The 15,818-nt window shown below is 45.0% G+C and overlaps 1 protein-coding gene across 3 annotated transcripts in view; it reads right to left on the bottom strand.

Annotated features, from left to right (window-relative positions):
- Positions 1-15,818, bottom strand: part of retn (retained) — a 167,641-nt gene that overhangs the window by 106,677 nt on the left and 45,146 nt on the right. For 2 of the 3 annotated variants that reach the window (XM_031977556.2, XM_031977565.2), the window contains exons 2-3: positions 15,459-15,485; positions 1,548-1,751 (exon numbers count right to left, since the gene is read on the bottom strand). In XM_031977556.2, the coding sequence (XP_031833416.1) occupies positions 1,548-1,751; positions 15,459-15,485 (231 nt within the window). The remainder of the gene's footprint in view (positions 1-1,547; positions 1,752-15,458; positions 15,486-15,818) is intronic. The other variant, XM_031977574.2, reaches the window with a different exon arrangement.

Genomic DNA, 15,818 nt, shown 5'->3' with positions numbered 1-15,818 from the left:
TTTCCCTGCAATCGAGTTTCGCCTCGAGTTATGCAGATGAAGGTTCGCTGCTGCAGTGCGTCTGATCGGCATGGTTTCCTACGGCGTTTCAATTTTCAGATGCCGAACGATAATTCGCGTACGCGGCGAAAGTGCTAATGGGAAAATTGGCGGCGCCGCAAACTACGAAAACGCGTTTCAAAGGGGAAACTCCGGAACCGAAATTACAATTCTTATCTACTTCGCCATGAACGGAACATAGACACTAATTTTTAACACGTACGCTATCGGTGACCAGCCTAACTCGCATAAACAACTTCGCGTCCGAAACGTCGTATTTGATTTTGATCTTGCCAAAGGAAACGGGCGCGATTTTCCATCGTCCGATAGTGTGCATCGAGTGCACCTTGAAACGATGTTCCGTGTGGAATAGAGCAAGTTATATAATCGAGAATGTTACTATGTGGATAATTTTGTGTACCGTTAAATGGAAGAAGATACCAGAACATCGGCGTGGAAGTACATTTCTAAAAATATTCGTTTCGTTTCACATGAATCTGCATATCGCGCGTGCTCGTAATTTTCTGTACTATTTACATGTCGAAGCATGTTGTTCTCGGTATTTATCAAAGCAATTTTCTTAATTTCCGTTTATCAGCCTATAACCATTTTCTTTCTGCAGTAGAAAATCTTCAATAGGTTGTCAATTTTCATAAAATTTGACTTGTTAATATAAGCGTAACTGACATGAGGCCCGAAGGTTAACGAAAAAGTACGAGCGAAAATGTTTACCTCTTTTACGACGCAGTAAATGTTGCTAGCTGTTTATTTTTTTTAAATAAAGTTCGATGATCGGTCGTATCTATCTGTTTGGGTTTCAAGATTTTACTATTGGCCATATCTAGCTATTTATTTTTCAAGATTCTAACAAATGTCGTGGCATGAATTACAACCACGATTAAACAAATGTGAAACTTATGCGTTCACGCGTATTAGAAATATGTACTATGTTCCATGCGCGAAGTAGTCGCTGAATTACTATGAAACCATAATTCCTTTCTCTACCGATAACTTATGAACGACAGAACAATAGCAGCGGGAACGATCACGAAAAAATTTGGTCGCGAAACGAATTCTTAAGGCAAGAATTCGAAAACATTATTATAAAAATACAAGAGACCACTGAATCGGAAGAGTTTAATGACTGACGGTCATCAATGACCGCCATTACCAAATTACTCGGAAATAAATTACAATAAGACAATTCAAATCGAATAAAAGTATTTAGTCACATAAGTAACTACAAGCTAGTACCATAACATACGAATTGTGGTGCTAAATAATTAATCGTTCTTTCTATTTACCTTCGCAACAAAAGGAAAATAATAAGTCTAAAACGTTTAAGATCCTCGTGCCCGTCAATGTTTAAAAAACATAGAAAAGGGAAAATAAAAAAAAGAAGAAAAGGAGAAAGAACACAAAAAAGAACGAAAGGGGCAAGAAAAATCAAATGGAAAGGAAAACAAAAAGAACAAAGAAACAAACAGAAAAATGTCCTTTCCACTGACCTCCATTTTGAGCTTGGCCAGAAAGTGCGGATGATGCGTGCCCATCAGACTGTTCAAGTGTGTTAATGGAGTAGGTGTGCTGGTCGGCGCGGACGCATTGTCTGAGGAAGAGTGCGTGTTACCCTGAAGTGGTTGTTGAGGTAACTCCTCCCCGCTCTCCTCATCCTGGAGGTCCGGGTCCGACAAATCCTCCTCCTGATGCGACTGAAAGCAGATCAATTGTCCTGGTTAGACTGGCCGTTGCGACATTCACGCCGGGTGCACGGTACCGACCCGTAATTACAACTTATTAATTCCAGCGCGGCCCGATCCAACCGCGTGCGAATAATAACGAAAAACGCTTTGATCGCTTTCGTTCCTGTTCCCTTTTCTCCCCTTTGCCCCTGCTGCACGCGTGACTCACGCGAACACTGACAGACAGAAGCATCGAACATTTCAGAATTATTATAAGCTGCCTGCTGGGGAGGAATTAATTCATAATAATAGTCCGCGCGTCTTTCTCCTCGCCCCGATTCGATCATTATATATACCTACAGTCCCCTCAGAGTAATCACATGTCTGTTTTATACCCATTTTTATTCTAAGTATTCATTAATTTATTTGCTTCGAGGCATCTTTACCGCTCGCGTAAGAAAGCAAACAAAAATCGTTTTATCCCGAAATCTGCACTCGATAAAACGTGTACACTCGTCCCTCAATTTACGCAGTATGAATTTATTAACACTGAATAAAATGGTACTTTCGTCTTCCGAAATGTCATTACTATTACCTCTTTTATTAATATATGCGAAATAAATATGGATTTTTACAATTTACACTCACTTTCTTTTTCGATACTTTGTTTTCTCTTGTACCGGCAGACTCTATTTACGCGATTTTCATTCGCGTGAAACGATTCTAGGTGGAACGGCTTTTCACGTAAATCGGGGTCAGGCGTACCTGCGTGTAACGATAATAAACGATATTACTCGTTAATGAATATTTAACCCTAACAATAAACTTACTACCACGACACACGGTAATCCCTCCGACCACCGACGAATGATTAACGATCAAGTAATCCCTGCGAGCTTGATCAAGGAAACAAAAGCGGATCGGGGGTTTATCGCAGCAGACAAATTTCCGTTCGAGCTCGGTTTCCCCGGTACGAGCGCATAAAAATCTGCATTTGCATAAACGCACGCGGTTTAAGAGCCACCGGGAGTTGGAAAAAGGGGTTCTGGGAACGCGATTTATCGAGCGTTTCGAGTTCGTAATCGCGAGAGGTGGGACAGATATCGAATCATTAAACATTAATTAGGAAAACGTTGGATCGGCCGGGTTATACGGTGCCGCGATAGCAGCTATCGCGGCGGCATTATTATGCTACGGGTGTCATAAGTGTTTTACGGCTGTGCCCGTTGCAGCGGTGCCGAGATAAAACCATACAAAGTGACATTACCGTGAGCGGAAATGGGCGTCGTAAAACCGCGCGGAGGAAAGAGGATGGTTTCGTTCATGTTGCTCGCGAATCGATTTCTCGTCCCCTCGATCCGCGAACGTTCGCGCCGCAAGGAGAACGCGTAATCGGATTCGAGTATCCGTGGCCAGTGTCGCGACACCAGCTTCCCCCGTCACCGGCGAAGTTACCGGTTGACGTCGGGTCGCAGAGGCGACCCGGGACTCGCGTCGACTTCGAGCTTGGAAATCGGACGTTATCGCGGACTACGGCAATTGCTTTCTCACGATCGTATCGCGACACGTTATTACTGTTGTTACCACTTTCTGCGGGCGAGCACCGGTCACGACTCGACGCGATAACACACCCGGTTGCGTTTTTGCGTAATCCCGGGATATCGCGTTGGAATTACCCTTTCCTTCGGTCGAAGCGGTGCGATCTTCTTCGATATATGGTTTTGGTTATTTGGTTCTTTGACAATTTGATAATTTGACAATTTCACAATTTGGTAATTTGGCAATTTGGCAAATCGACAATTTGAAAGTTTATAAGTATGAAAGTATGAAATTTCGAAGGTTTAGAAGTTTAAAAGTTTTAACCCTTTACGCTCGAGAGGCGACTCCTAGTCGCCATTTGATTGAACTCAGTAAAATTGTAAAATTTAAAAGTCAATATTAAATTTTGTGTAAGGTACTAACACGTGAAACATAAAAATAAAACAATTCTGTCTCTTAATTTATGCACGATTCCTATTTACGTTAATTGCAAATAATGTTATCGATCTTTCATTAGGAACTAACGAATATTTTTAGTATCAAATATTATCGAGTGCAAAAGGTTAAAATATGAGTATTTAAAATTTTGCATATTTGAATATTTGAATATTTGAATATTTGAATATTTGAAAATTCGAAAATTTGAACACACTATCAAAGTGTCACGAGGAACTCCGCGCCCATCAAAACCATCGCATGACGCGTCCACGTGTTAGGGAATCCGTGAACGAGGCAACAACCCCTCGAATAAAGAAAGGAAGATATCTGACGCACGCGTCGCAGGTGTCCGGACCATTGTAGCTAATAGAAGGATCGGCCGACGACGCGGCCGTGAATGGTGAGCTCTGGTGATTCGATTAGCTGCCCACGGAGCGTGCAGGCCCTGACTGACCTAGCCTGGCTGTGTTGGCTGGGCGCGAGAGGTGTCCCGGGCCCGTGTGTTTTCGGTAGGCGAACCTACGAATTATGCAGGGACGGCGTCGTATACCGTGCCCGTAGGTACAGTGACAGTAACGTGGGAGTGATTCTCCTCTTTCGGAGGAGACCGACCGCGCCCACTTGTTTGCCCAGGGTAACAATTTTACCTGAAGCGTCTCTGGGTGGTGCGGCGGCGAGAAACTGGGACCGTTCGCGACGCGTTTTCTATTGATTTGTTCGATTCGGTTTGGGAACTGCGAACCGACCGCGAGATACGCGACAGAAGAAAAAGAAAGCGAAAACAGAGATAGAAATAAAGGGGAAGAGAGAAAAAGAGCAAAATGGTGACAGAGGAAATGGGAGAAAGAAAAAGGCAGACAGAAATTGAGAAACGAAAAAGAAAGGGAGAAATAGACATAGAGTAAATGAGAGAGAAATAGAGAAATAAAGACAGAAAGAGTGAGGAAAAAACGGACAGAAGGAGAGTGATAGAGAAATAGACACAGAAGGACAGAATAAAAAGAATTAAAGACGGAGGAAACGAGAGGGAAACATAGAAATAGAAAGAAAGAGAGAACGAACGGATCGTTGTCCGGAGTATTTGTTCCTCTTAAAGAATGTCTCCCAGAGAAAGATCTCTCGACTCGTGGCCCGTAAGTATGTCGCGAATCTACTTCCTCTTCGGGTGTGGAGGAATCGATCCTACCTCGTTACTCAAACAAGCCCCTAACACGGCCTGGGTGTCAACTCGGAGATTGTGCCAAAAAAAGCAAGAGAAAAGGAAAAAGATAAAGATGAGAGGGCTGGAATGAGTCTCATTCAGAATGAAGTTCCCTCCCCGCTGATCCCCTAGGAGGGACCGTTCTCTGTTAGGGTATTCTCGAACACCTACGTATGAACAGACGGTTCCTGTTAGAACAATAGCACCCCCGGACGAACCGACGGTGATTATCGTAATAACGGCGACACGTCCTCGAGCATCCTAGGACTCTACACTCGAACGATATGATTTGTGGGCCCGCGCAGGGAATATCTGATGCGAGAGCGTTAACTATCGTAGTTCATTCTTCACGCCTGTCTCCGCCGTCTGTCGACTCGCGAAACTTTCTACGGACACGTATCGCAGCCGTCGTGAAAGTTTTCGCGGCGCCTCGTCGACGAATCGGAGAATCGTCAACTTACCGTGCGTAAAAATGTTTCAAGGAATGTCTGAGATGAGGAATTTAAGAGACACAACTGAAAAGCCTGGTGTCGGTTTGTTACCTTGTTAACTGGAGCTACGAGCAGGAGACTGAGAAGGACAAGTAGAAACACGTGCACGATGATAACGATCGTCTTCTAATTTTCCTAAATTCAAAGGAATTGGGATGAAATGAAGATTTGACTGGACCACCAAATCAAGTGTACAGTTGAAACAATTTCCCTAACGAAATGGAAGTCAAGATTCTCACAGCGATTGCTCTCTCGACTCTCGCATTTCACACATCCAACATCCATTATTTTGATAACAAATTGGTCTTTCACATTACATAAAAAGTAATGTCCTCTAAATTCCGGTAATACAGTGATCAAAGAGTTAAATGCCATGTAACGATTCTGAAAAAGTAGAAACGCGATTGGATCGAAAATAATCTGAAGAATGCGGCAGGGCAAATCAGAGGAACTAGAGTCCCGAAGATCCAACGGCTGGATCGGAATAGCAGAGGCGAGCTGGTTTCGTATTTGATTAGGATTCCATCAACCGACTGTCCATCGTTGACCACCATGAAGGGTCAATATTATCACACGTGCTCAAAAACGCCGACACAGGCAGCCCGCTTGTATCGTCTCGTTTTTTGCTCCCTTGATCACGATCTCATCTAGGATTGAGGACTGGTGGGGGTCGAAGGAGAAGTAGGAGGACCATCGTCACAGTGCACCTCGCGTTCGGTTCACCTGCATCCGACAGGTATATGTTTATCCAAGTCCGCCCTTTTCGAGTAGACGCGCGACATTTGAATACGCTCGAAGATTCGATGAACCTATTTGCATGTTCGGTCCGTTAGATAAAGGGTGGCGCACCTCCTGTGAATTCTTTGTCTCGAATTCTGTCTCGTATCTCGAGGATTATCAAAACTTCGATGATCGAGTAACATTAGAGATAACTATATTCCTCAAGTTAAAATTAATTTTCAATACTAAATCTTTACTAAAATCTCTTTTAGCTTTACGTGTACACTAAGTCCAATGTTTAAACTTTCAGTTCCTTCTTAGGAAACAACTATATAATTTTTAGATAAAAAGCAGTAGATTGCAGCTGTGTCTAAATCCTATATCTGTATGTTTACCTATACTAATGCCCTACAGTGTAATTACCTACATTGTGAAAATAACTTCGATACTTCTTTCACTAGATTTCATGGATTGCAATCTATTTTCTCAAAATGTATTTCCCGAAGTATTCCTCATTTCGAGATCATCCATTTCCTCCAGATTTTCAGTCTGACGCCAGCGCCAGGCGAGACCGCGCGATCATTTAACCGCGGATAAATTTGAAAGCCGTTGAATATTGAAGACGACAGTTGATCGTAACGAATCGACGGCCGTCCATCTTATCCGAGGATGAATAGGGTGCAAAGACCATGGCCGTAGGTGACACGGCGACGCGACGCGCTGCGATGCAACGACCGACGCGTTCCCCCTCGACTGGAGCCGGTCCGCGGCCGCATGAAGACGTTTTAACGAGATTTCATATATCCTAGACACGACAATAGCTAAATTTACCGGGAGGCCGGGCAAGGCGACGCGTTATCCCTTCAGTGCCGCGGCAGATAACCGTGAGCCCGGGGTGATTTATCGCCGCGACGCCGCAACGCGATTGTTTTATTGTTTATACCTTATAGTTTGCAGGCTTCGCGGGTGTAACCCGTGTCCCCGTTAACAAAGACCCGCGCGACGATGCGTTCATGCATTCGTGCGCGGCAGACTACTCCGCACGCACGCATGCACGCACGCACGCACGCGTCCTCTCGCACCGCCGTCACTAAATCATCGCCTAAACGCTTGAGGCAGCGCGGCCGACGGGTGTCTCTAAATATTCGAATTATCGTACCGCTATTGGACGCCATCACATCAACAGCCTCCCTTCCTTCTTTTCCATTTTCTTTTGTCCGCTTCATAACTTTGTTCTAATCCTGCTTAACCCCTCGACACCGTCGATGCCGAGGCCGACTCAACGTCAGAGTCAATATCATTCCGAAATTTGATCGTTTTTGGAGAGGAATCGAATTTCAATTGGATCTCGAGGAACGTCGGGTGTAGGTTGATTTATGCTGCTACGTTAACGTCGAAAGAGATGAATTGTTGTTAACCTTATAATCCGGGCGTTGAGTAACATAAGGAATAATTTACTATACGAAATAGAAAATAGAATTTTGCTCGCTGTTATGTACGTGTAGAATAAACTGAACAGACGAAGGCACTGGATGTCCAGACAATTACGAGGTTCCATGTCTCTAACGTTTATCAACATCATGCGGTCTTTTTAAACAAGACTTTAATACCGTTACACGTGCATAGGAACAAATTGTTGACTATCCTGAAGGTCTTATATTCTAAGAACCTTTTTTAACTTCCAAAGAAATATATTCTAAATGTTTTCAGAGCAACTCTTTCAAGATCAGAAAAGCAAGTTACTCAAGAACACAGTATCATGAATAAACAATGGAGGGTAGGTCATAAGATGATAATCCAGTTCCGAAATCAGAGGGACGAAGAGAACAGAGGATAGGCTGTGGGACAACTCGTCAACGACGCGTTGCGACGAAATTAAACGAAGTTAAAGGCTGGTCTGTTTCCACACCGGGGTTCGTGGGTGTCTTCGTGACGAAGTGCCGGGTGCAAGCTGGTGCGCTGAGGGGGGTCGAAAAATGAAGAAACAGCACGATTCCGGGCGTATTACACGGACGATTAATTTGACCCCACCCCGAGCGGCCGCGGACCAGCCGCAAGATATATCGCGCGCGGCCAGGACACCGCGCCGCGTGATTCGTCGATTATTCAAGCCGACCACCCCGATGATTTTGGCGACGCGTCGCCCAATATAAATCGCAGCTCTCGCGGCGCATCAGCCCGATCCCCGAAAACTGCTCGTCCGCCACGAACGAGAAACGAAACGAGTTTCGAACATAAAACCTTTCAAAAAATTTCATCGCGAGGCAGTTGTAATTACATTGGAAACGGCATTTTAAAGAGCGCAGATACCGAATGAAAACGATATATAAACTGTGTCACGGATGCATATTTCCAATTTTATCTGCGCACAGTCGATAACGTCAGGCAGTCCGGGAATTTTGCGCGTTTATATTACATTTCGAGTGTATGAAACGCAGCTGAAATCAACGATTTCATTAGAATTTGAGATTGTTTTTTTGGTTTATCGAACAGATACGCGATCGATGATGGAAAAACCGAATATGCACTCAACTGTAATATCTGTAAATTAGTCAACGAGTGTCCGGATATGCGACGGAACGTGCAACTCGGTAATAGGTTAATCGTTCGGAGAACCGGAAATTGTTAGTATTATCGTGTAACAGATGACACTCGGAAATTGAAAGGCCCGCGCGGCGTCGCGGGAAGCTACGAAGGTAACGGAGACGAGTAAATTGAAATACGTTAAATTCAAAAAGCGCATGAGTAACGTGCGAAACGGGCCGCGTTATCGCGGGCTCGTTATCGAACTCGTTTTCACCGACAACGGGAGGAACGCTCGAGCTCATCGGTGGGGACGGAAACGAGTTTTTGAATTGTGTCCAGTATCGGGCAACTGCCTTTCAAGCAACAAAGTACAAACTCCTAATATTAATCGATTCGCGTTGCACTTCGCTAATATTCCGACTAGACTGCGAACTTTTAGGTTTAGAACAACTGCGATCGGAAAATAAACTGTAATACTTGTAATCGTGTAAATTGTTTATAGTCGCGTGAATTAACTTGAAGTATTATACGGAAATTTGAATATTCATTTCTGCTTTTTATATTGTAAACTCCGACTCAAATAAGCAACCTTTAATTGATGAAATGATATTCTCCCTCCGTAAGATCTCGCTTGCTTTTGTTCCGTTTTTCTCTCAACACCCTCGTCATTTTTCAAAGACCGTCTAACAGTTAACATGAAAAAACCGCTAAAGTATTCACTAAAACGCGACGTTACAGAGGGAAGACAATATTCTACAATCCCTTAAAACCAAACTCAAAATTTTTCAATATGTTACTAGTACATCAAACTCCACGATACAATCATAACATCCCACTTATCGATCAAGTTTCCAGTTCGTCAAAGAACAGTTCAAGATTTTTCTCGAATCGACAACGGAGTAACGTATCGAGACCAATCGCGAGGTGGATGATTAATCGCAGACAAGGAAAAAATGCCAGTATTTTTATGCACTTCACGGCTGACTCATGTCATCCCGACGTTCGTTCCGATTCGTGACTCGCAAGGACAAATTTTTATGGTTTTCCGTCTCGACGATCTACTGGAAGATCCTCAAAGGTAACTCTCTCTTTCTTCTCTCTTGTCCCCCGTGTTTCGCGTACCCACGAAGCGCGTCCGTATCGACAGAAGAGCGCGCGGAGAACGGCAACGATTTAATGAATGGTCCCGGCGTTCATCGAGCGCCCAATAAAAACGAAAGTTTAAGTATCTACACGAGTTCCGTTCGGACCCCCTGCGGTGCTCCCACGTAGAGATCACGGCTTCATCACCAGATCTCCCTCTCGCTCCGTATCTCTCCCCCCTCTGCCCCTCGCTCTGGTGCGGTACGCGAACACGGGGGACGGGGAGTTCCGTACCGTCACGCATCCGTGAAATAAATTCATAAGTGGCCGATGATAAACAGCTCCGAATCGAAGTCGTTTTGGCAGATCGATCGATTTAGATTGAGAGATTACCCCAGCCGGCTGGCGTCGCGACGGGGACGGGGGCTCGGACGAAGGGAGGAGAGGGTAGCCGGCGGAGAGGGGCTGATTTATCGGCGCAGCCAGCACTTTTGTCAGGTATATAAATTCATTGACCATCGGAATCGTCATCGCTGTAATCGCCTTTATTTATCAATATCGCCGGGAAGGCGCATCGATCAAACCTGTCTATTTAGGTGATGCTCCCCCTCGGGGGGACACGTCCACTCGACGAACGGACGCATCGTCGCCATACCTGCCCCACGGAGACGACGGTGAACGGAATTCGATACGTCGATCGACTACGACGGATACGAACGTCCCGCGGACGAACGTTCGCATATTTCACCAGGCGGTTTTCGTAACTCGGTTTGTCGCGGGGTCGCAAGCCATTTAACCGCTTGCACTGGAAATTAATTCAAAGATTTGGCAAAGTCTTTGGCGACGAATTTTCTTTTCCCCTATTTCACGCAGATATGTATATTAATATTATTCATTAATCATTTTGTGTAGAGTGGCACATTTCAGAATAATGCAGTATGCATAATGCAACAAGAATGTCGGTGTGCATAGGATGTCATTGAGAATTTCGGAACAAAATCATCTCGACGTGCGTGGTACGTGTTTTCAATAGAAGAGGTGAACCCTTTAAGTTCCGAGTAAAAACTTTCACAATGTACGTTAACTAACTTATCATTTTTAACAAAAATGAATATTTTTATAAAGAATACTATTCTATGTGTCAACAATATAGGTGGTTACTATATTGATTTTATACTGGTAACTCGGCGACTAGTTCTCCGGTCCGCATTTCACTGAAGTATATGGTTTCAAGGCGATACCACCAGGAACTACAGGGTTAATATGTTGTGCCTCGTAAGCCGGGATCCGAATCGATCGCGAAGCACGCGACTTCAGCTGTCCGGGCGGACCCAACCGGTTGCCGAGGGATCACGCGAGTCCTCCACGTGTTTGCCAGATTCGAGATCCACAGGCTCTCGCGGCGGGCACGAATTATTTTTATCAATCCGCTCTTATGCAACTGCCTCGCCGCCGCGGCAGGGGGTGACTACCAAACGCAGGATCATCTTCGAATTCGAGGAAAAAACGTGTACTACTGTTTTAGATTTCAAAGGTATTTCAAAAGGCATTCTTCGTCAACATCAGATTATAGAAGAACTGAAATTTTATGATTAACATCCAAGAAATTAGCGTATACTTTTATTTAAAAAATTTGCCTTTGATTAATGCAACGATACAAAGCAGGTACAAGTACCGATACAAGTACCAACTCCTGCATTACTAATAACACGAACGTTTCAATCATTCAAATGCTTTCGAAAAGTGTCAGAGACTCAACGTTGAAGCTAAAAAGTTAAAACCGTTTCGTTTCAGTTTCGTTGAAACTAAAGAACCATTCGTTTCACGATATCCCCAACGAAACCGGTTGAATTCCATTGAGCAGGATCCAAATTTCCGTCCGCGCAATTTGTCGGTCGGCGTTTCGCGGCTAGTCGCGGCGCAATAAAACGGCGAAAGGGTTGGAAAGCCGGAGAGAAAGAGGATCGCGGTCGCGGTCTCTTCGAACAACAATAAAAGAGATGGACGTGGAGAGCGGGGGAGCCGCCCTTTCTCGCGTTCGCTCGGTTCACGGACCGAAATAAACGGAACCCGGGCCCTCTTCCCTCGCCTGGCATCGCCAGTTCGCGCGGGAGGAGGGCATGCGACAGGAGGGAGAAAAAGAGAGACGGGGGCATCGGTGCTCTCGTCGCGTGTTCGGTCTTTGTAGCGGCAGATCAAACTCGGCGGGTCATTAATTAAATCTGGCGGAGCCAGCCATCGTCCGTCCGTCTTTCCGCCGCGTCTCCGATTTACTTTACACGAGATGCGCCCACGGTTATAAATATGGCCCTCTCTCGCGATGGGGAGACCTTTTCCCCGAACTTGATCTTGCGGACCGCCCTCGGAGACCGGGGTTACACGTATAAAGCTGCTCCGGTCGCCGCGTGACGCGGCCCCGCCGATCGAGACGGCTTTTCTCGCGGCTCGCCAAAGGCTCAAACAAATCGCGAACATCGTGCCGTGCTCTTTAACCTTCGTCCTGCCCTGCACCGCTCCTTTGGGCGCTTTGTGACTCGATCGGACAACCGGTGTCTTGTGGAAATGAAACTTTTGCGCGGGATAAGGGATGTTTGGTATTTGTGTCTTAGGATGTAGTTCTGGGACTATGTTTCGTGGCTAAGTTTTGGAGGGTTGTTTCTGCATCTTTGTTATTAACGAGTAGTATATTTTCATTACGTGAGATCTAGATAGTTGATCTATGACTTTTGTTCTAGTGTTCCGATATTCAACTAGAACTACTGAGCAGTCAAATTGTCTTCCTCTTATTCTTTTGGAGATACTCTAAGAGCGTATTTATTGAGATTTTCATCGAATTATATTTTAGTTCGTGTATATTATTTAGTCACTGCTCTGAGAAATGCTAGTATCTTCTCAATGATTGTACACTAAGAAATCATTAAATCACTTTGACCTGTCTGATAGTTTCAGTGTTAATCTACCGTGTCTAACAACTATTCTTTTATACTCAATGCACAATTGGTGATTGTAAAAAGGAACTAAAAATATGTTCCTAGACACTGTTTACAACGCAGTATCCATCAAAATCAACGGATGCCACCCGACTAATAATAGTCGACGTCCGTGAAACGAAATTTTCTCGAATTAAGATCCACCCAATCTCTCGACAAGGTCTCCCGAAAATCAGAAGCAGAAGAGACACCGGTGTTCATTTGAAGGAGACACGAAAACCGCGAGGAAACGTGACGGAGGAGCGACACGTCCCTCGGTACCGTATAGTTATTTCGAACTTGACCCAGATCCCTGACTTCCCCGGAACCGGCATTTGACGGATAGCGAGTCGCGTTGTCCGATCCAGCGGACACCGGCTCGCTCGCCCTCATATTTTTTCTGGTCGGAGGCGTCAAGAGAAGCAGATTGATCGATCAGGGTCGCGCGTCCGGTATACGCGACGCGTCTTCTTCGTCTCGCGCGGTGTATGTGCCCAACGGGACCGGCGTAACATTTATTTCCGTACCACGGCCCTATGAAAATGCGCGAGTGATTTACGCAGCGAACCAAGAAGCAGATTTTCATTGCAACTGATCAAACGAAGCTTTCAGCGAAAAATAGAAGCTTAAATTCAGATATAAACGAAGTTTACAGTAGTATTGAGCATTGAGGATTACAACTACTGAACGTGATCAGTGGTTTTAGGTATAATAAAACAACGAAAGTATTTAGAAAAAAGAAGAAGGGCTAGGATTTAGGTAAGGAATTTTTCAAAAAATTAGAGGAATTTTTCTCCTTTCAAAAGAAGAATACAAATTATTACACCAACCCATTTATTCTTGAACAAGCTGTAATAAAAATCGCGTGACATCTCAACATACCCACCCTTCAACGAACGATTTCAACGAATCATTCACCCTCGGTGCGCCCAACATGAACCACAAGACAGCACACGAATCCATCAAAACCGATGCTTCAATTCCACCAACGAGATTAGAAAAAGCAAAACGCGCGAAACTGTTGACAGCGGTCGCAAACGGTGTATCCACCCCAACGGCGGAATCGAGTCGCGATCGTTCTCAGCGCCTTAAGCCCGCGTACACGCAGAGCATGTTGCGGTGCATGCATTGACAAACTGCCCGATACACATTATAATACACTCAGCTTGGCATCAGAATCAACTGCCACGCAACAAAGAAGAATTGAAATTGCGGAAGCCAAGCAAAGTCGCTGCCAGATTTCAAGAAACCGAAGACTCGATGCTTCGCGAAACATCCCAAACGCGCGTACAGGGCTTTAGAGCCACAAGCAATCGCCTCCATCTTCTCGGCAACAATTCGACCACATTGTTGACGACTATAAACGCGGGACGACTCGTGTCCATCGTTTCGGGCCGCGATTGCATTTCTCGTGCCCGTTGCCCGCCGCGCAACGTCCACACAAAGAACGACCGCGCGACAGCGGAGCAATAATTGTCATCTAAATCCAAGGAGGCACGTCCATGCGAATTCCATGGTGAAACGAGGCCTAGGAGCTGAGGAAGGCGAGCGAGCCAGCGAGGAGGACCGCGCGCGTCGGTGTGCGTGCACGCGCGTGTGTATGTGCCGCGTTGGCCGGTGACGGGGAGGGTGGTATAGAGCAATATTAATAGCGTGGGTGGTGGCGGACCGTCGTCGAAGATATTGTTAGAACTTGGGGGCTGCGTTACGCGGTCCAGAGGGGAGCTCCTTGCTAATGGGGTTTTAATGACGGCCAGCTGTCCGTCCGTCACACACTTTTAGACAACTATTCGGTATTTCTGTATCGCCATCTCTCGATCCCGATTCCTCGGACGGCGACTCCGAGCGATCGCGGGACGCCCTCCTCCCGCGCCCGCCTCACCCGTCGCCGTTCATCCAAAAGCTTCTTCGCGCGGGAGGGCCAGTCAGCTGATAAATAATAGCACGGTACGGCCGATATTTAGCATCGACGCGTCAAACGGCATTCCCGCGGACGGTGGCCGCGACAATGACTGATTCGAGACTCCGATCGAATTTATTGGGTATTATCGTCTTCTGGTAGGTCCAGGAGTCTAAAATTGTAGACATAGCACGACGAGTCGCGACGAGATGCTTTGATTTCATCCCCTGTTCCTTGGAATGTTGAGTTGAGAGGATTTTGAACGAGGATGAATGAGTATTGACGTTGCCTGTTGTTTTTCTTTCCGTTCGATCGAGACACGGTTTTCTCGTTATCGGTATTTTCGAGTTTGAATGAAGCTTCGAGGAATGGAGATTTCTCTTTTCTCCTGGCAAATTGTCAATGGTTCGGGTAGGTAGGATTCTGTGCGTACAAGAACCGTTAAATATATCTTCTTAAACTGAATTAATTGTGTTCGCAGTGAATCGCAGGACGTGGTGGAAATGCGGTTGGTGCAACTGGTCTTATTTCAAACTTATATTATGTAATTGTAATGAAATCATATAACAAGTGATCGAAACAATGGAATACATGGTGGACCGATAACTTCAATATCTTAGAACATCTCCAATATCTTCAGAGACCATTCCAGTAAGAATATTCTAACAAGTATTTAATCTACGAACGCACTAAATTATAAGGAAAGGAATAATTTAGTCCGAATTAGATCCAGTTCCCATTCGCAATATAGTAGATCAATTATCCAACTTAACTGAGCGACTAACAATCCATATAAATGGAGAAATTTATATGTAACTATTCCTACTGTAACTAGTGAAATAATTAGTTAGAAAATAAAGGTAAACAAACCAGACGGTCAATTCGTTTTAGTGAAAACTGAAACAGAAAGAAAGACAAAAACTGATGAATCAATCAATATCAGAATTGATGAAAAATTAAATGGACGAACGAGAAACCGCAGAATTTTAAAACAAATGTTGCAATCCGTTATTTGATCATTCACCAGTACGTTTAGTGTTAAGAACCCGAATTACCAAGTTCACTAATGACCAAGTTGCTGACCGATCTAGATCGCGAAGAATCGAGAAATGAACTCGGTCAATCGAGGTCCTACTGTCGCCCGAAGGGGACAGTGAAGTTTCAGGAAATCGTGGTAGATGAGTAACCGGCGGAGCGCGAGAAAAGCACGTGGCGCGGAAGGGTTGCGAG

The sequence above is a fragment of the Nomia melanderi genome, chromosome 6 (genome assembly GCF_051020985.1).
Source record: "Nomia melanderi isolate GNS246 chromosome 6, iyNomMela1, whole genome shotgun sequence".
Lineage (NCBI taxonomy): Eukaryota > Metazoa > Arthropoda > Insecta > Hymenoptera > Halictidae > Nomia > Nomia melanderi.
This window is presented reverse-complemented; position numbering and strand designations above follow the sequence as displayed.